The 26699-nt window shown below is 35.2% G+C and overlaps 1 protein-coding gene across 8 annotated transcripts in view; it reads left to right on the top strand.

Annotated features, from left to right (window-relative positions):
• Positions 1 to 26699, top strand: part of LOC115880586 (F-actin-monooxygenase Mical-like) — a 170200-nt gene that overhangs the window by 106907 nt on the left and 36594 nt on the right. For all 8 annotated transcript variants that reach the window (XM_030897849.1, XM_030897851.1, XM_030897852.1 and 5 more), the window contains 9 exons: positions 5650 to 5842; positions 7437 to 7674; positions 11611 to 11854; positions 11910 to 12050; positions 14218 to 14435; positions 18237 to 18494; positions 18607 to 18812; positions 18921 to 19069; positions 22020 to 22369. In XM_030897849.1, the coding sequence (XP_030753709.1) occupies positions 5703 to 5842; positions 7437 to 7674; positions 11611 to 11854; positions 11910 to 12050; positions 14218 to 14435; positions 18237 to 18494; positions 18607 to 18812; positions 18921 to 19069; positions 22020 to 22369 (1944 nt within the window). In that variant the 5' untranslated portion in view covers positions 5650 to 5702. The remainder of the gene's footprint in view (positions 1 to 5649; positions 5843 to 7436; positions 7675 to 11610; positions 11855 to 11909; positions 12051 to 14217; positions 14436 to 18236; positions 18495 to 18606; positions 18813 to 18920; positions 19070 to 22019; positions 22370 to 26699) is intronic.

The raw sequence follows: 26699 nt of genomic DNA, 5'->3' as shown, positions 1-26699 counted from the left end.
ATGGACATGATGATTGCCCATATAGGTATAATTTTACATATAAAATGACAGCGGTTTTCATTTTATAACCATCGCTGACGCCGTTTTTCTATCATATTGAACAGGGGCCAACAATATTTATTTGGAGTTGCAAAAACACGATTTCCTCTTTTAGTCTGACATTTAATGATTTATAGTGGGTAATATTATTTTAACAAAACTATTAATCAAAAAATTAAATACCTTACAGATACTCCCGTACTAAGCACAGTATAAATATAAATAAGTTCTTTTCTTGATTACAGTTGAGGGTTGGAACCTTTGGTGTTACACAGCAAAATAAAAACACTAAATCACCACAATACACCAAAACACTTTTACTTTTACACTGGACGCGCGTTTCGCTAACCATGTTAGCATCAATCAGCAGATGATTATAAACTCAAAAAACTCTTTTCTTGTAAATAACATTCTTATCGTTTGCATTTTATGCCCATGATGTTTGTTTAGGGCTTTTGTTCAAGTCTAAATATTGGTGCCTAATTCTAGTCCTATATCGCCTCCGCGCCGTAGAAACGAACGATCGCATTGTGATCCGATTCAATTCTCACGATTCTTTTTTACGGCTCATCGTTGAAATCTTATGTATCCGTGCCGGCCACGATTCAATTGGACGAACCGTATTGTAAGCAATGAATCAATTCCCACGACTCTTTGAACGAACATTCGCATTGTGATCCGATTCAATTCTCACGATTCTTTTTTACGGCTCATCGTTGAAATCTTATGTATCCGTGCCGGCCACGATTCAATTGAACGAACCGTATTGTAAGCAATAAATCAATTCCCACGAATCTTTGAACGAACGTTCGCATTGTGATCCGATTCAATTCTCACGATTCTTTTTTACGGCTCATCGTTGAAATCTTATGTATCCGTGCCGGCCACGATTCAATTGGACGAACCGTATTGTAAGCAATGAATCAATTCCCACGACTCTTTGAACGAACGTTCGCATTGTGATCCGATTCAATTCTCACGATTCTTTTTTACGGCTCATCGTTGAAATCTTATGTATCCGTGCCGGCCACGATTCAGTTGAACGAACCGTATTGTAAGCAATGAATCAATTACTACGACTCTTTGAACGAATGATCGCATTGTGATCCGATTCAATTCTCGCGATTCTTTTTTACGGCTCATCGTTCAAATGTTATGGATCCGTGCCGGCCACGATTCAATTGAAGGAACTGTATTGCAAGCAATAAATCAATTCTCACGACTTTTATGGATCCGTGTTGGCTACGATTCAATTGAACGAACCGTATTCTAAGCAGTGAATCGAATCACACGATTCATGTTTAATACTCGTTCAATCTTTGCCCACCTCTATTATGTACAGGGTGTTCAAAATTCGATACTCATCATTCGGATCTCGGAAACTGTAAGGTGAGATACGATGTTGGTTAAATTTATTTGTCTTAAAACTTTTGATAAATCGTTGAGGATAATATTTATTTTATCTAATTAATGTTAATAATATTAATTTATTTGTTTAAATGATCAACCTATATGGTATAAGAGTATAATATTAATATTAAAGTCACGGGATTAAAAGGTACTTATAAACTACATTATTTTAATCGTATATGTCGGAATGTTTTAGAAGATTAAAGCAAGACAATAGACTAGAAAAATGAGTGGCTTGTTCGTGTCGTAGCGCTATTGAATAGTAAATAGCTAAAATTTAAGCACCTAAACGACATAGGCAACCTTTTGTTTGAATGCCTTACATGGCAACTAAAGGATTTTTGAAAAAGTATGTGTGTGTATTTACTAGAGATGAGCAAAACTGCGATTCTCCAATCGCACTTGAAACTGCGATTGCGATTTTTTAAGTCGCAGCGACTGTAACCTGTGATTGCGATTTGAATATTTAAATATTGTACTAGGTATATAGGGTGCTGACAATTTCGATGCTCAACATTGGCATCTCAGAAACTACGAGAGATATTAATTCGGTTAAATGGGATAACATTTGCGTAATTAGATGTTTGACAAACACCTATGAAGAAAACCCCGGTATCTTGATTAGTTTAGGATTTATGTCAAAAAAATGAAAATAATACGTTTATATTAAATGACAATATTTTCGCAGAACTATTGTATCTATTGGAACGTAAGTTAGTTGGTAGTTTTATATTTTTGACCTCGGCCAATTAATGTCGTTTTCAGAAAATTTCTAAGCCTTCTAGATTTCGCACAACAACAGTCAAGTTTTTGTTTTTTTATGGCCGCCATTTTGAATTTTTTATACTATTAGATAGAGTAAAAAATAATCTATACGGTGGCATCTAATTTTTATTCATAATTATGTAAATTCACTAAAAAAATAAGATTTTAAAAATTCGCTCAATAGATCAAGTCTGCCTTGGAAATCCAAATTGACATTTTGTATGACAGCAAGTTAATTTTTGTTTACTCTATTAAGTGTCAAATCTGGACACAAAAGTTTATAGTAAATAGTGTAAAATGTATTAACAGTCAACAATATTTTCACAAGTGAGGAAACACGAGATATGTAAGATGTTTAGTTAAAAATAATAGAAATTCCGATATAGCATGAGCAAGTTATAGAATATTGTATCCTGCAGCCTCATCGTACTATTTTCGCAAGGATTTCAAGAATTTTAGCAGTGGCTGGTAGCTTTAAGACACAAGTGGGCAATATTTTAAAAGGCATAATGATTTTAATGTGCCATTCAGATTGAAATAAATCCGGAAACTTCTAGTAGTAAAGTAAAATAACTCGCGAGTGTTGTATAAGTGATTCTTATGTAGGGAAATTATTATCAAAAAACAAATATTACAACTTTAAATTTTGTATACCAAATTTACATTTTTTTACATGCTGGTGATCACGAGAGAAGATTACAATTTTGCAAATAGTTCCCGAAAAGTGTTCAACAAAAAAAATTGTTCCCTTTTTCTAGAAAAATATTATGGACGGGTGAATCTTTATTTACAAATTCTAGTACATTTAACAGAAAAAAATTGACATTACTATGCAAAAGAAAATGCTCATTTAATTAGAGAAACCAGACCACAGTAATATATTCTTTGAACCTCTGGGCTGGCATTCTTGACAATAAAATTTTATGTTCTGTATTGATCTGTATTGAACTCTACTATACCATTTTTGTGCATCCAGATTTGACACTTAATAGAATAAACAAAAAATAACTTGCTGACATAATATAAAGTGTCAATTGGATTTCCAAGGCAAACTTGATCTTCGGCGAATTTTGAAAAAATCTGTTTTTTTAGCGAATTTACATAATAATGAATAAAAATTAGATACCACCGTATAGACTTTTTTTTCGCTCTAACAGTATAAAAATTCAAAATGGCGGCCATAAGAAAACAAAAACTTGACTGTGCGAAATCTAGAAGGCTTAAAAATTTTCTGAAAACGGCATCTAATTGGCCGGTGTCAAAAATATAAAACTACCAACTTACGTTCCAATAGATACAATAGTTCTGAAGATATTGTCATTTAATATAAACGTACTATTTTCATTTTTTTGACGTAAATCCTAAACTAATCAAGATACCGGGGTTTTCTTCATAGGTGTTTGTCCAACTTCTAATTACGCAACTTTTGTCCCATTTAACCGAATTCGTATCTCTCGTAGTTTCTGAGATGCCAATGTTGAGCATCGAAATTGTCACCACCCTGTATAATTGTCTGTGTATGTATCTATAGCTTAACAGTTCAAAAGAGTTAATAATAATCAGTAGTTTAGTTTTTAAGTTTTTTTAACATCTGCAACAGATTATAGGTATTAAAACTTTACATATGCTGTAACTGCTGCAACTACACACACCCTAAAAATTCAACTCCCAGATATAAGGTTATCACGGTCCTAGTTTACAAAATTGAATCTCGCAAATAACAAAAATTGCAAATCGCAACTGTAGTAATATTGGTTGCCTAAATTGAAACTGGCAAATAGAAGAAATCGCAATCGCAGTTTCCTATGAGAGCCAATCGCAGGTTGCGATTGCGATTTTAAAATCGCTGCGATTGGATTTTTTGCTCATCTCTAGTATTTACTTACTGTGAAATAAAAACAATAATATAATAAATCCATATAGGTAGAGAGTAGAGACTGATGCGACGATACGTCGATGCGATGCGTTGTACTGCATAATGAGCATGGAGTGACGAACCGCATCGACGCATCAATGCTTAGTAAGTATGGGGTTTAACGATCTTTTACTTAAGTTTTTTCCCATAATTTTGATTCAATTAATTAAAGAGCCGTGAAGCGACTGAAGCGAATTTTGTTGATAATAGCTTCTCGCAAACGCCGCGCCGCGCGCCGGTCGGGGTCGATGTAATTACTGCGTTGAGTATGTCGTGGAGATATTTTTGTTTTCACGCAGAAATGGGTTAATAGGTATTGTGTTTAATGACTAGTAATTCGTATAATTAGCGTATACGTTTTATAGGATAAATATTTATAGTATGCCAAGACAACTGTATTTGCTTTTCCCTTACTGTACGCGGTCGTGGAATTTTTTATCAAGTCTCAAATACTATTTAAATAAATGCTAACATTATGTTTTGATTTACTTACGCTCTACATAATAAAGAAAATTTGATTAAGTTATGTCTATGTAACTCTGTTAATGATCACAGCAAAATAACGGTAGTTTTACAATAATGACCATTTTTGCAAATCTGTCCAATGAGACAGGCCTGTACGAAAAAACGCTCGGACAGGGTGCTACATTTTGGCTTAAAATTTAGCTTTGGTTTAAAAGTTATGACAATGAATGCTTACAAGGTATTACTTGGGTATTACTTTTAAATATTTTTTTATATTATTTGGAAGTTTGAAATTGTTTAAAAACTTATTTGTGGCGTTTGAAAAAAAATATCATGTTCTGTTCGTAGTAAAAATTACTTTTTGTGCCTCGCCGCAAAAAGTATCATTTTTATTCCTAATAAAACAATATACTATTTTAATATTCTGTAAAAACTACCTTTTGTGACTTGAATCTTTTTTTCCCTGTACAGGATGTCCCATTTTCGTGTATTTTACAGGGTTCTCGTCTGTGAGTAGAGATACAAATATGCGGTTTTCACATCACTATGCTACTTATCTATGAAACTAAAGATGATACACACAGATTGGTCCTAGCCCTCTTAGTTCTTGAAATACAGGGCGAATTTGAAATTGTTCAATTGTTCGACGCCCTTTACCTATATCTTATAACTTATACATATATAAAATATATGAGCCTTTATGAAAATGACAGCTTCCAACGAAAAACTAGTTAGCCACTGGATTCTCTACGGAACACAGTTTTCGCCTTTTCGATAAGTTATAAGATATCCGAGATACAAAGGAGGCCGAAAAATGCAACAATTCCAAATTCGTCCTGTCCTGTATTTCAGGAACTAAGCAGGCTAGGACAACTCTGTGTGTATATTTCATCTTTAGTTTCACAGTGATGTGAAAACCGCATTTTTTATCCCTACTCATAAACGAGACCTCATAAAACACACGAAAATGGGACACCCTGTACTCTTCATATGTATTGAGACCTACTTAATGTTAAGACAAGAAACATAATCTTATAATATATTTTTGTTTGCAGATAATCACGCTACCTGTCCCCAAAGTCCGATGTCCCGCACGTAGCTCTGAGCGATGGACCGTCACAGTGGCGGAGGACCACCGCCCCACCTGCGGGGGCGGCCTGTGTCCGGCAAAGACGCGGCCAACGCCAACGAATACTTCGAGCCTTTTCTCAACGCGACCACCCTCAAAAACATCCTCGGCTATCACAGGTAATTTATATTTTGATATTATTATTACAGGGTTCTCTACGCCACTGGCTCGATAAAAAAAATTAGGGTTTAATTTAGATACAAGTTGTTGTGATCCTGGGTTGGACCACCGTTGTCACCAATCTTGTAGTCGCTGTCACCAAATGTTGTAGTTCTCTATTTGACTCGTAACATCACTTGTGCTGGGAATGTTATTATTAATTTTTTTATAATTAAATCCTTACTAATTGGATATTACTTTTTATTTTTAAATTTTTAATACAAAATATAAATTTTAACTAACAAAAATTCAGCAATCTTAGATCTATGAAAGATTTTTTATGAATGTCTTTCGGTCCCTTCTGCGACCGTGCTTTTATGAGAATGCCCTCTCCGAAAATCCACGGGTGTACCTACTATTTCTTAATATTTTATGGTAGGTTTGCAAAGGGACAAACATGATCATTTCTTAAGTCAATAGAAACCAGACATCGTGTCTGAAAGTAAATGAATTACAAAGGAAAACTAAAAATGATGCAACTAGTTTGCGTCACCCATCTTTCTGAGAAGAATAATAAAATTAATGGTATTTTTTGTATCTTAAACTCTTTAGGCATAGCCGTAGTATAAGGGTAAAATTAATATTTTATACAATTTGTAGAATATACATACATATACATACATATAACCATATTAAATGTATGTTCACAACAAAGTGTAAATGTTTCAAGCTGAACTTTTCCGGTGATCTTTCTTTCTAGAACAAAACGAATTGTAAGAGAGAAACAGCAGTTAAAAGTAGTGTTGGGAATAATCGGATGATTTCAATCCTCGAGGATTCCAATAATCGGATGATCATCCGAGGAATCCTCGGTCATATCATTTTATCGATCGATCGATACCCGATACTTGCTGTTTGTTCATACATTGTTAGCACGTACCTACGAAACCGGAATTATTAATATTATAGCTTTTTTCATAGTTTTTTTTATATTTTCGCGTATATAATTGAATGTGAGATATAAAATTTTTATAGGTTGCGCTTAGTAACATTATCTTATCAACTTATCTCTAGCAATCTTTCAGGTCAAATGAAAACAAGTAATTCGGAGAATTACTTGTCTTCATTGAAACGATTTCAGTATAAATTGCCTTGTATTTTCGATTTAGCGTGTACGCCACACACGGTGTTAGTTGCGTGCCGAGTAATCCTCGAGGATTGACAAACATCCTCGAGACATACTGAGGATTTGAATAATAAGGTGACCGAGTATTTTTCATTCGAGTGTTCCCAGCACTAGTTATTTCCGGTGAAACAGGAAGTGACTAAAAACAATAATTGAATACGTTAATCATTCCTAATTTATGTCATTTACTAACATACCAAATCTCGTTATTTTATGTGAAAAAATAAAAAATTTATAGGGGTGAGCCACTTTTGAGATCCACCCGGTATATTTGTATCCAAACTAGATTCTAAAAAAATTAATGAACCATTTACGTAAAAAGAAACTGTAGTTTTCATAAAGTAACTTTTCTGTTGTTTTTTTTTCTGTTCTGATGTTTGCTTTAAATTTATAAAATGTTGGATGAAACATTTTTTTTTCTCTTCCAGGTCTATGTGCGAATTCCTTCACCTGAAACCGAACGTGTTCACGCACTTCTACCCGAAGCTGAAAGCGAACCTGACCTCGTGGAGGGCCAAGGCCCTGTGGAAGAAGTTCGATCTGAGGGCGTCGCACAAGTGCTACGCCAAAGGCAAGGCCTGCTCGGGCACCAAGGTCCTCGTCATCGGAGCCGGACCTTGCGGCCTGCGAACGGCCATCGAGGCCCAATTGCTGGGTGCTAAAGTGGTCAGTAAATCACCGACAACAATAATACCGTAGAGATCCGTAAAAACGGCGCCAAAGAAGGCTGGAGAATGACAGTCGGTGATAATTTTTGGCGATGTCTATCTCTAGACGTCATTTACTAAAAATTGGCATAAATGCCGCGTCCTTTTTTAATTCGAAGTTCAATAAAACACAAGTTTACTTAATCGGGATGAGTTGCATAGAGGCCACTAGCTTTTAATTTTAACAGCCGGGTGACAGGGATTCAAAGATCTTAATAAAAGAGCGCCACGAGATTATACTCTATGAATTCGGCATAAAAGATGTTACTATTAAGTAGACTTCAACTTAACCTCGAACTGTTGAGTGCAACTACCATGAACTTCAAATCTTACTATAATTATTTGAACTTAAGTGACTCTAACTTATCTATAAGACTAGACTGCAAATAATACTACTAAAAATGATTAAGCAATTTATTAAATATCAAAAAGTGAATAAAAACACGTGGCAGTTCATAAATAAACTTCCTCCGGCTGAGCTATGGCGTATAGCTACAGGGTTGCTACAGCGGTGTACAGCAGCTCGGTGTACTGTCACTGGAGCCCACGGATGTCAGCAGAGGTACAGGTGAAAGGTAGGTGTTGAGAATTCAAATGGTGAGCATAAAAACCCTAAATAATATTGGTTGTCTTAGAAAAGTGCCTCAATTATAGAACAAAGACTAGCACAACGTGTAGGAGTTAATAAAGGTATTAAAGAAGGACTAATCAAATCTGCACTTTACCTCAACGAGGGTTTATGATGTCTAACAGGTACCTCTACACGGACAACAGGAACGGATGGAATTCTGGACTGTTCTGTGCTACGGTCTGGATCGGTCTTCTTGATCTACAATTACGAACAACCAAATAAGATTTAAGAAAGATAACACTCAACTAATCTTTCTACACCACAAGTGGGCGTGGAAAAATCGAAAACCAGTCAACAATACGAATAAAAATCAGTTGAGCATTGACTTAGAATAGGCAGAAGAATTATAGCATACCTTGGAACTCTCGGGGACTTCTTGGGCACGTGCAATCGGAATATCGGTCGGTCGGAAAAATTAGGCTGTTTAATCCCTTACGGAAATTGGTCAGCGGTCCATCCAAATCATCAATCCTGCTAATCACCAACAGGGAATGCTTCACGAAACGGCAGCCAGTTCTTCACTCTTCGCGACGACATTCGGACGGTGGATACACAAGAAGTGATGCAACGATTCGATTTCCTTCACAAAATCAGAGTTCAACCGGAAATCTCCCTCCAGGATATAGATAGAGAACTATATATCTCGACTAGTCCAACTCACAAAAAGGCATAGATAAAAAACAATGTTCTAGAATATTTTCCACTGCCATATTTCATATCCGGTCAATGAACGAACTTAACTCAGAAATTCCACAATTAAAATGAACGAATTGCACACTGCAATCCACATAAAAAATAAACGAAAATTTCAATAACCAAAACAATGGATAAATAAATCCAAAAACATCTGACAGTGACAAGTGACGGACAGGTGATATCAAAGATAAAGAGAGGTCGACAAAAATTCTAATGCTGGGCGGCATCCAGTGACAATGTTCTGTGGCTGTATAATATCGCGATGTATATCGGGTTGCATAATCCTAAAATTTAAATAAAATAATATTTAACAATAAAATTAGTAATTAGTAAACATGATGCAAAAATAATAGTTATTTGCGATAATTTATGAGCTAGCACAAAGAGATCGTAGCGAGGAAATTTGACTGTTACATAAAACTTGTCAAAAATTAACACTAATAAAAAGATCTAAAAGAAAATAGAACATTTCCAGAATCATAAATCTATTTCTAAAGAAATACTTTAAACTACACCTGTTTAAAATTATTTTTAATCTAATTTATCCTTCTTAAGGCCAACTAGCAGTAAGCGCCATTAAAAAATATAGAGGAGTACGGGCCAAGTACATGCCGTCTAGGACTTACCATCGATTGTCATTCCCAGCTGTCTTTGACGACGTTGTTTTTTTGATCGTATGCTAGCTGCTGGGTTGTTATTTTTTATTTATTTGGTTAAGCACAAACATTTCAAACTTATAAAGGCAATTGTTAAAATATAACTGAGATGGTTTTTTTTCTTGCAACAATTCATAGTCACATACAACGGTTTTCTAAATTCGTGGTAATAATATACAGGGTGTTTACCAATATTTCATGGACATAGTACTACATATTGTAAATTTTTGTATTCACAGCAAGTTAATTGAACACAATTTACATCTGTGCTTTGTTTGTTCGTTAGGGGGTATCAATAAAAAATAAACCCTATCGCTGTGTAATTTAAAATTATAAAGCCTCATTCACAACCTCGAAATTAGCAAAAATTAGTGGTTCCAATTATACTCTATACTTATGAGTTTACAATCATTCACAATGTCCAAAAAATATAATTGAAATTAAGAGAATATCCTAGCAATAGCAATAGTCAGTTGTATTCATAAAAAAAGACTAATCTAATAATTAACTTATAAAATAATAAAATTTTATTTCTAACCACAGTTCATCTGGTTCCACCATCACGGTGATAATGAAAGGCCTAAATGACTTTACTAGCAAATTTTGATGTATTAATTAGTGGAAAAATTAAAAGTTTGTTAACTTTTTCTACCTATTGAAAATTACTATCACTAATTTTGACGTGTTGAATGTTTACACTGAAATTAGAGGATCAAACTTCTACGCTTATTGAAACCACTAATTTGTTCCACTAAATTAGAAACAGTCACTACTATTGAAAAATCCAGTGGCGGTGTTATTGTATTGTGTTTTATATCTTTAACTTGATTTGTGGTTATTGTAATTAGTACACGCGTTTTAACAAATATTACTATATTTGGCAAATGACTAAACAAAATGTAGGTACATTTAAAGTAAAATAATATTATAAACTTTACTGGAAAATATTATAAAAATTCCTGATATATTTTTATGAAACACCGCACGCTCGTAGATATTTTATGAATGAAATCGGTGATGATTTTAGAAAATTGCGATCCCTTTGCCGTTGCCCCGTTGTTCAAGATTCGTTTGTCAGACTGTATATATCTACTTTTTCCTGCGAGTAATTACACATAAAAAGAGTTGCCACGGTGCCGCTACCATGCCAGTGTTGGCGTACCAGTCGTGTGATCATTTATGACACTGATATATAATTCCACATTTCCGCCAATTAGATTATTATGGACTACTACTACTACTACTACTACTACTTTTACTAAAACTTCGCGAGGTGGCGGTTTTGAGACAAAAAATGTAGTAAATACTAGAAGGGCCTTTTTACGCAAATAACAGTCGTCGTTGAAGTTGCAAAACATTACCAGTATTTATGAAGGGGTTTGTGTGATTTTGACCCTTCTCGAATCTTTTCTTTTTTTTGGTGTAACTCAAATGTTAAAGCGCCTAGACAAACATAGGTGCCCCATATCTCATTCAAATCGGAATATAGATTAATTTTTTTAAAAATGTGTTTCTTTTTTTAAAATGTGATATCCTCTAATGGACAAACGAAGCACTTTTTTATGAGGTAAATTTTGTCCAATTAACTTAGTTTGATTCCAAAAATACACTATGTCTACGAAATATTGGAACGCGTTGTATACAGGGTTAGGGTTGCCACCTGTCCTTTTTTGGAATTAATTGTCCTTTTGACAATTTTGATCTTAAAAAGAGGTTTTCAACATTTTAGCGATTTATAATCGGCGATTCGCAATCAACAGCTCCCCCCCCCCTTTTTTCCCCCAAATAAACCAATACAATCGCAAACCAACGACGCATGACGGATGCATGTATACCTGATAAAGAAATAAAATATAATTTCTTTGGTGATAAATCTGTGCTTGGACGTTGCTACTATCTGTCTTTCTTGTAGGTCGTTGTAGAAAAACGCGATCGACTCTCTAGAAACAATGTTCTCCATCTCTGGCCTTTCGTCATCGAAGACCTGCGGATGTTGGGTGCGAAAAAGTTCTTCGGCAAGTTCTGCGCAGGCGCCATCGACCACATCAGCATCCGGCAGCTTCAGTGCATCTTGCTCAAGGTGGCTCTTCTACTGGGAGTGGAGGTGCATACCGAAGTCAGCTTCGTGAACCTGATAGAACCTAACGCCAGTAACAGTGAGTGTATTTTTTATTTGTAAAAATACGTAATTTAAAGAATTATTTTTTTAAGAAACCGGATGGAAGGCGGATATTAAACCAGATAATCACCCAGTGTCACAGTACGAGTTTGATGTTATTATCGGAGCTGACGGAAAACGAAACACTCTGCAGGGGTTCAAGAGAAAGGAATTTAGAGGAAAATTAGCTATAGGTATATAAAGGAGAATCAATATAAGATGGCGTACAGATTATCAAAATATTTGACGAATGCACGTTGCAATGTTGCAACGGCTACTTTTTTAAATAAAACAGTATACAGAGAAAATTAAAAAGGCCTTAACCCCTACAAGTATTCAAATTGCTGCATTAAGTTCATCAGACTTATATTTTTACTTTGATTTTACATTTCACTTGAATTTTAATATACAAAAAATATATTTTTATATCTACATTATTACTTTATCTATAATCATTATAAAAACAAATTCTAAATAGTTTGCCTAATTAAAAGCTGAGAAATGTAAAGTTGTAATTTAATAATAAGTAAGTAGTAGTAGTAATCATCTTTATCATCATATGTCAACTTTTGACATATTCGCTTAAAAACAAATTGTATTTTAAATTTCAATCTAGAGTGCCATGGCTGTGTTAAAAACACTAATTTAATTTTTAATCAAGGAGCCTTGCAAAAATAGATTTGATCGTCTAATGTTTTTAGTGTCTTGCCCTGGCCGGTTAAAAGATGCCCAAATCGTATTTTTGATCATATCTCAATTTTTTTCAAATGGAACGAGGGTGGTTCATTAGCATATTTCGAAAAAGAATTTGTCTAAGAATAATTTGATACCACACACTTGGTACTTCAAGTCAAATTGTCGTTATGAACCCATGTTACAATTTCAAATAAATCATATAAGCAAAAATTAGCGAAAATGTCAAAAGTTGACATGTGATATGTCATTCTATTCAGAGTGTCATTTTCTACCGAATAAAGTAAAAAAATACCGAGGGTGCGATTTAGAAATCAAAAGTTGTAGTCATTTCCGGTGAAACCGGAAGTAACCGAAAACAACTGAATATATCAATCAATCCTAATTTATGTCATATACTAACATACCAAATCTCGTTGAATCTGAAAAAATAAAAAAGTTATAGGGGTGAGCCACTTTAGAGACGCACCCGGTATATTTATCCGTTGCGTATCTGAGGGACAAAATTTTTCGACCTACATCGACAATGCTTCGAAATTAATTAAATCAAGCGAATCGCTCGCCGCTTACTACTTGCCGTTCATTACCGAAAGAATTTGTACCCTGCGCACGCAGCTTACTGCTTGGCGCTTGGCGTTAACGAGTACTTACAACATGCGACGGACAAAACACCGTATTTTTAAATACGAGCGATATTTCGCTCGAGTGATCACTCGGTTATTGCAATCGCTTGATACTCGAGTACTCGATTATTGAAATTAATCGGTTTTTCCCATCACTAGTGAAAATCCACTAAACGTGTTTACATTGTAAAGAAGCGTGGTGACATCTTTCGGGAATTGAGTAGCGTGCCGTCTTTTAGACAACGGAAGTTTTTGGAAGACAAAAGAATTCGACATAGTTTTAGAATAGAAATTGCATTAAGATCCGTAGCGATATATAAAGCGATCTCCGCGCTCGGCAGTTTAGTTTGGAATAAAGTTCTGCAATGAGCGAATTGTGACAAATTGGCGAAGGTTTAATGCGTCAGCGTACTGTCTTTTATTAACCAGCATATAAAGATTATAAAAAAAGGAACAGTGCGCCCGACGCCGACGTTTCAAACGAATTTTTATTAATTAGAAATTATCAAAGCAAAACCTTTGAAGGCGGGTAAAAGGACAAATAACTCACAATCTTTTAAGACGAACGATCATTCTCGTCAAAAATGAAAATATAAAATTGAAATAATATGGTCTGGAAATTATGATATAGACATTTATTTGATATTACAACGAAAGGCTTCCTTCTTGAAGAGTTATACAATTTATAATTACAATGAGAGAGTTGTGTAAATGTTAACAGCTCTAACTAATTTTATTTCTTTCGAGTGGTTGTACTTCCTAGGTTGACTTTTGTCTTTTGGGCCTGATGATGGGAATAGTTTAAATTCCCGAAACATGTCGCCCCCCTTGCTTTTTTGAAGCATTAAAATTTAAATTAAACAACTTAAAGATTGTGAGTTATTTGTCCTTTTACCCGCCTTCAAAGGTTTTGCTTTGATAATATGTACTCACACTGGGTTAGAGAACGTTTAGTAATTAGAAATTAATTAAAAGCGCCCAATTTTATTGATTTCTCTGTAGCTACTATTTTTTCTTAAAAATATTATTTTTCGACGTCTTGCAGCCATAACCGCAAATTTCATCAACAAAAAGACGGAAGCGGAAGCCAGGGTGGAGGAAATCAGTGGGGTGGCTTTCATTTTCAATCAAAAGTTTTTCAAAGACCTACAGGAGGGTACCCGCATCGACCTAGAGAATATTGTGTATTACAAAGACGATACGCATTATTTTGTCATGACGGCGAAGAAAGCCAGTCTGTTGGAGAAAGGCGTTATCAAACAGGTAAGGTTATTAATCTTTATTGGAGGCTTTCAATAAAAAAAATTAAGGAAGGAGTATAATCCCATCCTTGAAACAATTCTGTTTGAGGCTTCAATGGAAACATTTGAATTTGATTTGAAAGTTTTCTGATTTGTTTGTCTTTCCTGAGCTTATTTTATGTTATTTATTATCTATTCTACAATTGGTTCTGTTTTAGTAGCGTATCTGATATTTGTATTATGAAATAATTTTTATAACTTATTTTAATAATAACTTTTATTGGCGACGTTAAACAAAACTAATAAATTATTAAGCCTAGCCTACACTACTTTTACACGGCGTCAGCGTTGGCTATGAAATGAAATGAATATACAGGGTGGTCCGAACTGTATTGCGGAAACTTCGGGAGCATATTCTGCAGATAAAAATAAGTAAAAAAGTTCGTATAAATGTATGTTCTAAATTGCTTAGTTTCGGAGATACAGGGTGTAGAAGTTTCATTTTTATTTCGATTTTTTCTAAGTAATTTCTGAAGTAACGTCAATATTTGGATGAAAATTGGTGTCTGGAAGTTTTTTGACATGAGAAATTTGATTTTGATGTCAATATGACCCCTGTTTGTAGGGAGCGCCACCTACATGTGTTTTAACTGCTTTGAATTGTAATAACTTTTCGTCCGTACCTGTATAAAACTGTCGAGTGAAAAAATATACATTTTCGTGATTTTTCACGTAAAAAATGTCTCTTGGTAAAAATTGCAACGGGCAACCGTTCTTAAGATATTTAGAAAGGAAATAGTCAATACATTATTGACAAAAAATAAACATGCGGCATGCCGAGTAGTAGATAGTTATTTGACCGAAATGATAAAAAAATTTTCTTTGAAAAAAATGACGATAAAACAGTTTCTGTTGAACTTTTGGCACAAAAATATTTCAAATTTATGATTTCAGTGTAATAACTATAGTCAACATGTTTAATTTATGTCAATGATGACAGGTATTTATAATGTCGATTCCAAATATCTCGAGAACCATTACTCGTAGCGATTTTGACCAAGAGACTTTTTTTACGTAAAAAATGTCGTAAATGTATATTTTTTAATCAGTAGTTTTATACGGGTATGGACGAAAAGTTATCACTCTTCAAACCCAGACACCAATTTTCATCCAAATATTGACGTTACTTCAGAAATTACTTGGAAAGAATCGAAATAAAAATGAGACTTCTACACCCTGCATCTCCGAAACTAAGCAACTTAGGACATACGTTTATAGGAACTTTTTTACTTATTTTTATCTGCAGAATATGCTGCCAAAGTTTCCGGAATACAGTTCGGACCACCCTGTATAGGGTGTCTATTTAAAAAAATCAGTACAGTCATTAAATTCTATAAGAATCTGATTCTTCCTCTTTGATAAGACGTCAGTCAACTGAAATATGAGAGGGAACTGAAATTGCAACATTTTTGAATAACCTGTTTCATGGAAACTAATAGGGACATGACAGTTTTGAGTGCGGAATGTTTAGTTTTACAAAAAAGTAGCATAGTATGTTAAACCGCAATGTTCTATCTTCACTAAGGTTCTGCGCACACAGAAATAGCAAAACTGGTTTAGTCAGAAACGTCTCGAGCAAGAAGGATTTAATCTTTGAAGATCCAGCGCTCGACGTTCATCAGCCTGACTGTGACTAAACGAGCCTAAATCTGTCTTAACGCTCACGACTTATCAGTGTTCGTTAGCTAATTTAATTTATATTAAAGCATCACATGAAAACACCTTCACACAGAAAGCGTTTTGCGTTTTTTGCGTCTCAAGCGCTTTTTGCGATTTTACCGTTTTAAGCGCTTTTTTCGATTTGTGTCCATTAAAAACATGCAAAAGACGCGGCAGGTCTGCAGTTTCTATCAATATGTCAATTAGTAACGTCGCAAGCTCGTGGATTCCCGGCCCGTCCAACAATCAATCCTGTGAGAAATAGATAGGCGAGATCGGCGCCGTTAGCGTTGAAGAGACGAAGATAAAAGATGTTGGGATTGAATTGTGGACGGGCTGGGGCATATATTCGGAGACAAACACAATCTACTGCTAATGCCAGTGGTGTGTGTAAAAATAATTATTATTATTTGCCAATTATTTTACGAATTTTAGTTTTTATGTCTATAGTTTTTTATGTTGTAGTGTTGTGGTTAGTACTTGATATAATTATAATATAATATAATAAATAATTATAATTATATAATAGAATAGTAAATATCTCCAGTTGCTAATGCAATTTTAGGACATGATTTATGAAACATTTTGGAGTGAAAATCCTTTACGCGCGCTGGGAGTAAAAATTCAAAGCCGTGGCATACGAGCTAGTGAGACGGCCCTGACACACGAGCTCGTTCTAACGAAACGTGTTAACGGCTTAGAAATACGTAGTGACGCGACGCGCGACGTGTATTTGTGAGCAGTCCATGTGTTTATCAAAAATATTGATATTTTAATACAAATTTTGTAAAAGTGAATCAAATTATTACGAATAAAAAAACATTTGTTACACGTAAAAAACTATTTTATTTTACGCGAATAAAACTGTTACACGTAAAAAACAATTTTTTACGCGTATAAAACTATTTGTTACGTGTAAAAATCTATTTGTTACACGTAAAAAACTCTTTTTTTACGCAGCAAAAACTTATTGATTCGGGTGAAAACCTTTCTTACGCAAAAAATAATATTAACAAAGTAAGTAAGTAACAAATAGTTTTTTACACATAAAATAATAGTATTTTATAAGTAAGTAACAAATAGTTTTTTACACATAAAATACTAATTTTTACGCGTCAAAAACTTATTGTTTCTGGTAAAAAAAACTTTTTTACCCAAAAAAAATATTTTTGCGTGTAAAAAACTATTTGTTACATGTAAAAAATTATTTTTTTACGCGTCAAAAACTTATTGTTTCTGGTAAAACAACTTTTGTTACGCAAAAAAACATATTTTTTACGTGTAAAAAACTACTTGTTACACGTAAAAAACTATTTTTTACGCGTCAAAAACTTATTGTTTCTAGTAAAAAACTCTTTTACCCAAAAAATATATTTTTTACGTGTAAAAAAACTATTTGTTACACGTAAAAAATTATTTTTTACCCGTCAAAAACTATTTGTTTCTGTTTGTTTTTTACGCGTAAGAAAATATTCCTTTAATTTATTACTTTTTCAACATTTCAAACTATACTTTTTCAAACATTTCCTTCAAATTGTTGAATTTAATGGAATCTTCCTAAAGAGTAGATGTTCTTTATAAAAATATTTTTAGATAATACCCTAAAATGAAAAAAAAAATGCATACTATTTAATTTATTTTTATTGTATTATTAAATATAACGTCCGCCTATGACGGGGTCTCATCTTAGAAAACGCTAAAGACGCTACAGAAACTGATTTGTTTTCATTTGCGTTTTTTGCGAGACACGCCGAACGCTACACGCTCTTGGTGTGGCCACTCCTATATAATCCTGTTATTTTGTTTTAGTCACTAAAGACGCTTCACGCTAAAAACGCAAAAAACGCTGGCCGTGGGTTAAGACTGTTTTGCTTTTTCTGTGTGGGTTCAAGCTAATAAGCGAGATAACCCTAATTTACAACCAAAATGGGACACTTGTAGTCTCATTATTTAGATTGCTCAGGACACAGAAAGATGCTATTGCAATGAAAATCATTGTTTTTTATTTTTAATTGTAATATTATAATTATTATTATTATATTATGATAATAAGTCATAATATTTTAACTTTCATTTGAACTGTTTTGTTCCAAATCAAACATAGGATTTGGCTGATACTGAGAAGCTTCTAGCTCCTGATAACGTAAACAGGGAAAAGCTGCACCAATACGCTCGCGAGGCGGCCGATTTCAGTACGAACTACCAAATGCCCGACCTGGAATTCGCCGTAAACCACTACGGATTACCAGACGTAGCAATGTTCGATTTCACTTCGATGTACGCGGCAGAGTATGCATCCAAGGTCGTTGAACGGAACGGACATCGACTTCTTATGATCCTTGTTGGTGACAGTCTACTTGAGGTAAGTTTTGAATACCATTAGATAATAAAATCATACATTATCATTAAAAATTGGAAAACAAATTATATTAATTATATATCTTAGCTACTTTAATATTTTTTTTTGTTTTTAGCCATTTTGGCCTACAGGGTCCGGCTGCGCTAGAGGTTTCCTCTCGTCCTTGGACGCAGCGTGGGCGATCAGAAGTTACAGTACGGGTCTGATGACTCCCCTCGACGTTTTGGCCGAAAGGGAGTCCATCTATCGATTACTAGCTCAAACCACTCCTGACAATTTGAACAAAGACTGGAAAGCGTATACTCTGGATCCTGCTACTAGGTAAATATCTTAACTAGTAATATTAGAAATATGGTTTTTAACATTTAAGAAATTTTAAACTGTGTGTTAAATTCCTACATGTTTATATAAGCGAATTATTTTTATTAGGTATCCAAATCTAAACAAGACTGTCGTTTTACCCCACCAAACTGTGTGTTTGTACGATACAGACAACCCGGAAAGCGTGGAGAAAATGAAAAGGGCCTCCTTGGATGCCAATACTAAGCACGACCATGTATCGAAAAAACGAAGAAGAGGTAATTTTTTTTTAATAATATGTGTAGGTTTTTCTAGGACTTGACATGATATGTACCGAGTGGTATATTATAGAATATAGAATTATATAGATGATCTGTCATATATCTATTATCTATATATAGATAATAGAATTTAGATAAATACATTAATTTATTTTTTACGAGAATAACCCCTAAAATAACCATAATTTTTGTATTTGAGCATTATTTGAGTTAGATAACGTCAAATAAATACTGGATAAAGATGTAAAGTGTTCTTGATATAGTTAGATATGGCCATTTTCAATAGTGGTTTTTTGGTAATTACGCAAATTGGGTTACAAATATAAGCCACTGGTTGATTCCGTTGGTTTCTAATCCAGTTGTAAAATACCTAGAGCTTTTCTCATAATTTGATGTAAATTGTTACTTTTTACTTTACAGTCTTAAATTCATGCATGACAAAAAATTACTTATATTATAAGAACTGCGAAACTTTTAATCTTAACTGAATTTTGCTTAAAGTGAAAAAAAAATTAGAATTTTTTTTTTTAAATCCAGTACTCTATATAAAGTTCGTTCTTCTAGAACATAAATGACAGTGCGAAATGTCCATCTTTTTAATTCGTCTGTCGAAATATTCCCCGACTTATTGGACAGACATCACCCCCACTTCTCAGTAGTTTGTAATTTAAGTTCCGGAAGTTTAATTTTTACCGCTAAAATTCCCGAGGTCCTTAAATATGCCTCTATTTTTCTAATTTTTATTTTCATCATGACCTCTTAAGTCTAACCCAAATGCTACCAAAAACCTAATACAATTAATAATTTTATTTAAAACATTAATTTTTATCCGCATCATTATGTTTAATTAGAACATCACGTTAAGTCAAATTTAATTGAGTTTTTATATTTACCTTACCAAGCATAGAAGAGCTAAAATTATTATTCATTTTTTGCGTGTCTTTATTTTATCCCGTTTCCACCTGTACCTATTTTTGACCCAAGTCTCGTCGTCTTCAAACAAAACCAAATATATTTAAAGACTATATGGTTAATAGCCAAATTAATAACACAATGACCGTCGCACCGCGCGCCGGCGCACAGTGTAACGAAAACTAAAATAGTGGGACATTGGCATTTTTCTTCAGTTATAACTATTCTTGCTGACATTTTTTTGTCAGAAATTAAATAATAGACTAGGAATTTTTGCTACAGGGCGAAAAGAATAAAAAAGGCGTAATGGAAGGTCAAAAAAAATACGAAGTTTTATAAAAGCACTTTACAGGTATATTTTTTTATTTACGAAGAGTTTATAGCTCTTATGGACCAAAGACGTTATGAAATTACTGTCGAACAATAATTTATCTCCCGCTAATATGTCAAAACTCAATCAACATTACTAAATACTCAAATAATCAGGGATAAATTAGATAAGACTGCAAAACTCAAAGAGAACGACACAAGTGGCAAATATCATTTAACAATATTAAATAATATGATAATATGCGAAAAAAACGTATTCAACTTCAACAAAGGAAACCATAATACACACCTCAGAAAAAAATTCGCAACACTTATATTTTTCGTAGTATTTATTCTTGAAACGCTTCAAACATTTTTATGTGAAAAACTTAAATCTAAGGTCTGCCTGAGTTATAATATACTTTCTATTCCTTAACAAGTTGCTATTAATGCAAATAACTTTTGAGATTATTGTTAACCAAGAGAATTTAAGAATACTTTGCAGTTTTCCAAATTAATAAGTGATGCGATAATTTATGTGGGGTGTATATTATTCCAAAATAACATAATACGTAAGGCACTTACATAAAACATGCTTCAAAATCATTCTCAATTTCTTCTCCATCCATATACAAGAGCTCTTTCGCTTCCGGAAACAAGTCTACTTTTTTATTTTTAGAGTGCTTTGGTCGCAGATGTGAAAGTAGAGGATCTGAATATATCAATAAGTTGTGCAATATATCTTCAATAGTTTGGCACCAACAATGATGCAGCATTGAGGGTGGAGTGTTAAATACATCGAAGAAAATTTTGCCGGTTTGAAAAAATATTCTCTTGAGTAATTTTTCTCCAGTGTTGAGATTTTCTGAATTGTTATAAACTGTCCCCCACCCCAATGTAAGGATGGTTCCTCGCCCCTAAAATAGCATTCAGTATGTTCATAACAAGTGTATAGTTTTTTCAATAAAGAAATTATAGCACAAAAAATTACGGATAAAAACTACGGTCGAATCAATGGAAAACGTAATTATTGCCGAAGAAATTTATTTTTTTCTTCCAGATTCGGATCTAGGTGGATGAAATTTATATGTAACACTATACTAGAAGGTTCACTCTATGATATTTTGTATATATAACCTTGCGCGAATGTAAGCGTTTTTTTGAAAGGCATAATAAACATGTAGAAACTAGACTTAAAAAAGTTGGGACATTTTGTTCAGGTTTGTTGTTAGTAAAAGACCTCTCTTTACGGAAAAAATTGTTGGAATTGAACAACACAAGGAAACTTCTGAAAATAATAAATTTCATTGTATGAAATTTTTGTACAGATTTGGTAAATTAAGAAAACCATAACTTTAACCCGCCATAACTTCCCGACTAAGAGGTCAACTCAAGAAATATCTCACATGGTGGGGCTCTGGGATGTCCTTTATCCATCTATATAAAAAAACTTGATGAATTAAATTTTTTGTTTTATGGGCTAATGTCCCACATTTCCCAATTTCGTTACACTGTGCGGCGCCGCACTGTTTTAAACTCTAATATATAATATATATTTTTTTTTTCGTAATAGCATTATTTCAACCTGTTATTTTAGATATTCTTGAAACATATCTATCCGTTTATTGTGTTTGTTTAAATTTACAGAGATTAAATTTAAATCTATAAGTAATTAATTAAGTTAATCCACTAATGTCTTTTTTCATTTTGAACTGATTTCTACCAGGTGGAGTGGACAACGAGGTCCTACTAAGTTGGCTGTCCCATCAACTTCGAGACCACGATGACATCACCATCACCGACATCCCCTCGGTGTTCCAAGGGGGCAAAGCCCTCAGTGCAATCATTCACCATTACCGACCCGATCTCCTGGACTACAGTGCAATCAAAGACAACGAACCGGGCCAGTGCAATCAGCACGCTATGGACATCCTGGAAAAAGACCTGGGCATACCGCCGTTCATGACCGGCGAGGAAATTACCAATACTCAAGATTACCTAGCCATGACTACTTACCTCACTCAAGTGTACGATACGTTCAGAGGGGAAATACCGCACATCAAACATCCGAAATTGGTAAGTTCGTTTTTAGGGTTGTTTTTTAGCAAATGAAGAGGTTCAGTTCTTTCTTGCCTAAACCATGATTCCTGAAGAATTTGAGAATAACATAGTTAATTTAAGATTTTTAACATACAGAGTTTTTCGGGCAACCTTTTTATTTAAAGTTTTTAGAATATCATTTAACAAAGTAAGAAGTCCTTAATCTTAAAAATGTTAATTTTTAAGGTTTAGGACTTCTTGGCACTTGTTAAACTAAGTGCCAAGAAGTCCTAAGAAAAGTGACTACCAATTTGCTTATTTTATATCTAACCTCCAGTTCTAAATTCATTTTGTATTATGAAAATGACAAAAGTCGCAAAATATACAGGGTGTACCATCCGTGGACATAGAACTACTACGTATTTTTGGAACCAAAATAAGTTCATTAGACACAATTTACCTCTATACAAAACTGCTTTGTTTGTGCGCTAGAGGACATCAAACAAAAAAAAAATAAACACTTTTTCAAATATTTTAAGAACCGCCATTCCGTTTTGAATGAGATTTTGTGTGTCTATGTTGTATTGCTAAGTGCTTTAACATTTGGCTTTCAAAAAAATCCAGAAAAGTACGGGAAGGGTGAAAACTACCCGCACCCTTACACAAATTTTGTATTGTCAAGGTGTATTACTGGTGGCATAACTGCATACTGCTAAAATCGCAACGTGCATTGAGGAACTTGGCGCATTCGCCAGAAAGTAAAGAAAATTATAGAACTCTTTAGAAAAATCTAGAAACAACCGCCAGGGGGGTATATAAGGCCCCCGCGCTTTGACAGTTGGACAAGTTTAAAGTTTGAAGTCTAAGTCTGAAGTTTGAAAATACCGCGAAATACCGTTAGAGTAATAGTAGTTGCATAAGTTGTGTTGTAAATAGTATAAGTTGTGTACAGAGTGAAACAAATAAATTCGTTAAGTATTTTATCGTGAGTTTAAATAGTGGACCCACGGAATTCGTAACAATTGGTGTCGGAAGTGCGATTCAAGAGGATTTTAAGAAGAAATTAAGTGGATTGGAAGATTTTTAGACCGAATTAGAGTATTTTTATGGTTGGTACAAGGGGAGCAGGCGAAGAAAATGGAGGAAGTAAGCAAATTATTGGGCGATTTTATGGAGAATATGAGAAGAGAAAAGGCAGAAGAACAAGAGAGGTTGCGAAAAGAGAAAGAAGAGGAACAAGACCATCTACAGAAAATACTTATGGAAAATCAAGAGAAAATGTTAGAAGGTTTAGAAGCCCGTCAAAAGAAAGAGAAACAAGAAGAACAGGACCGGCTTGAGAAAATACTGGGTAATTTAGAAATTCGTCAGAAAAATGAATGGAGGGAAATTTTAGAAGATATAGAAACGCGCCGCCAGAAAGAAAGACAAGAAGATCAGGACCGTCTTAAGAAAACTTTAGAAAATCAAGAAATTCGACTTCAGAAAAGCTTGGGGGAACAGCAACAAGCAATGTTGGAAGTACGTTGCCAGGAACAGCAGAACCACTTTCAAGAAGCCGTAGAAGATCTTGAGGAACGCCTTCAGCAGAAGATAGAAAGATTGGAGATGGACCTACAGAAGACCAAGGTACAAGTAAAGACACCTGGCGTTCAAGGAACAGCGAACCTTACGGCCCCGACCTACGATGGACAAACGACATGGATAATGTACCACCGTCAGTTTGAAGCAGCCGCCGCTGCCAACGGATGGACTGACCAGGAGAAAGCAGCGGCACTTGTCATCGCGCTTCGCGGCCCTGCCCTGGAACTGCTGCAAACTATTCCTGTAGCCCAACAGCAGGAATACGAAACCTTGGTTGCTGCATTGGACAGAAGATATGGCGATCAACATCGACGTCAACTTTACCAGGCCCAGATCAAGACACGCCTGCAGAGGTCCGGAGAGAGTCTGCAGGAATTTGAAGCAGACTTACGTCGGCTGGTACACCTAGCGTATCCTGAAGCACCGGAAGGATTTAGGGAGGAACTCGCTGCTCAGTGCTTTATCAGCGGACTGAGGGACAACGAATTACAGAGGGCGCTGCAAATATCCCGATTTTCTACCAGCAGCGAAGTACTCGTCAGGGCGCTGGAAATAGAAGCTGCATTTAGCGCCATTCCTAAACCGAAGATAGGCTCGGTATCGGTTGAGGAACAGCCAAAGAGTTCTCACATACGTTTGGAGGAGATGCTTAATAAACTATGTGAATTACTAGTGAACAAGAGAGTCAACAACACCCAGACAGAGAACCAGAGAAGATCCCAGGATATTAGGTGTTATAGATGTGGCAGAAATGGCCATATCCAACGGGATTGTCGCATCCAAATGCCATTCCGTTCATCATTAAGAGAACATCGGCACATCGGAAGATCCCAGGACATAAGTTGCTATAGATGTGGCAGGAATGGCCACATCAAACGGGATTGCCGCGTCCAAATGCGATTCCGTTTACCATCGAGAGAACATAGGCACCAGGAAATCAACACTAATGAGCGAGTATTGGCTGAAGAAAACAGAGCCCCTAGGATGTTTTCCGTTAGGAGTCTAGGAAAAACCGCTGACAGTTTGGTGATCAACGGGAAGGTCAATGGTAGAAGAATTCGAATGACTGTGGACACAGGCGCTATGGTATCGTTGGTGCGGACTAACTCAGTGCAAGGATTGAAGATGATGCCTCTTAGAAGAAGAGTGTATTTACGTACAGTTACGGGGGAAATGGCCGTTGTACGGGGAGAGGCTTTCATGGAATTGGAGTTAGGGAATTTGAAGTTTCGTCATAGCATTTTAGTGGCAGACATTGAAGATGATTTTATCATGGGTATGGATGTGATCAGTCAACATGGTTTTTCGTTTGATCACCACAGAAACATCCTGAAAATCGGAAATGAGGAATTTTCTGTATCTAAAGAGAAGAGACCAGGAAATATGGAAGAAAGATCATCGAAAATTGTGATGATACCTGGTGATACCAAGAAGACTGTGTTCGGGAAAATGGAGAAAACCCTTGAGTGCCGTGTAGGACGGGTATATATTATCGACAACGAGCCAGATCGACGACGAGCGTCCTTGGGCAAGAAAAAGAAACATCGCGAAAGCACTATCAGAGTAAGGAATTTTAAACTGAGAACTGACGAACAATGGACGACGATACAGTTGAAGAAAGATCAAATGGAAGATCCAGACATCGGAGCAATACTACGACTCAAGGAAGATAACGGCGAGAAACCACCGTGGCAGGATATTGCGGACAGAGGGCTGGTTTTCAAAGCTCTCTGGGCTCAGTGGAATTCACTGGTGATTGAGAATGGATTGATAAAGCGCACGTGGGAAAGTGCGGATGGCAGGACAGTAACAACTCAGTTACTGGTACCAAGGAAGAAAGTCACCCAGGTATTGGAAGAAATTCACGGTGGTAAAACTGGAGCCCATCTTGGAGTAAACAAGACCTTGAGTAAGCTGAGAGACCGTTTTTACTGGGTGGATTATTGCGAAGATGTTAAGAAATGGTGTCAACGTTGTAAGATTTGCGCAGCTAGACAAAGACCAAGTACTCGATCTGGGGAAGAAATGGAACAGGATAGCGTTGGACTGTCGTTCGAAAGAATCGCTAGGAAGGAAAGATTATTGGACATTCATAAGGCCGTTAGAAGTAAGATTGCGCTAGCCAGTGACCGGATGAAAGCTCATTACGACCTCAGAGCTAATTCTACGGGATTTCAACAGGACGATAGGGTATGGTTGTATAACCCACAGCGCAAGAAAGGAAGGTCCCCAAAGTTAACTCCAGCATGGGAAGGTCCTTATACAGTCATCAAGAGGATAAATGATGTTGTGTACCGGATTCATCGCAGCCCTAGAAGTAAGATGAAAGTAGTTCATCTGGATCGATTGAAGAGATACCAGACAGGAAACCTTGATCGGGACGATCAAATTTGAGAAGGGGGCAATGTCAAGGTGTATTACTGGTTGCATAACTGCATACTGCTAAAAAATCGCAATGTGCATTGAGGAACCTGGCGCATTCGCCAGAAAGTAAAGAAAATTATAGAACTCTTTAGAAAAATCTAGAAACAACCGCCAGGGGGTATATAAGGCCCGCGCTTTGACAGTTGGACAAGTTTAAAGTTTGAAGTTTGAAGTCTAAGTCTGAAGTTTGAAAATACCGCGAAATACCGTTAGAGTAATAGTAGTTGCATAAGTTGTGTTGTAAATAGTATAAGTTGTGTACAGAGTGAAACAAATAAATTCGTTAAGTATTTTATCGTGAGTTTAAATAGTGGACCCACGGAATTCGTAACAGTATAAATATTTTCCGACTCCACCG

This window comes from Sitophilus oryzae, unplaced genomic scaffold (genome assembly GCF_002938485.1).
Source record: "Sitophilus oryzae breed Bouriz unplaced genomic scaffold, Soryzae_2.0 scaffold_1639_pilon_pilon, whole genome shotgun sequence".
In the NCBI taxonomy this organism is placed as follows: Eukaryota; Metazoa; Arthropoda; class Insecta; order Coleoptera; family Curculionidae; genus Sitophilus; species Sitophilus oryzae.
This window is presented reverse-complemented; position numbering and strand designations above follow the sequence as displayed.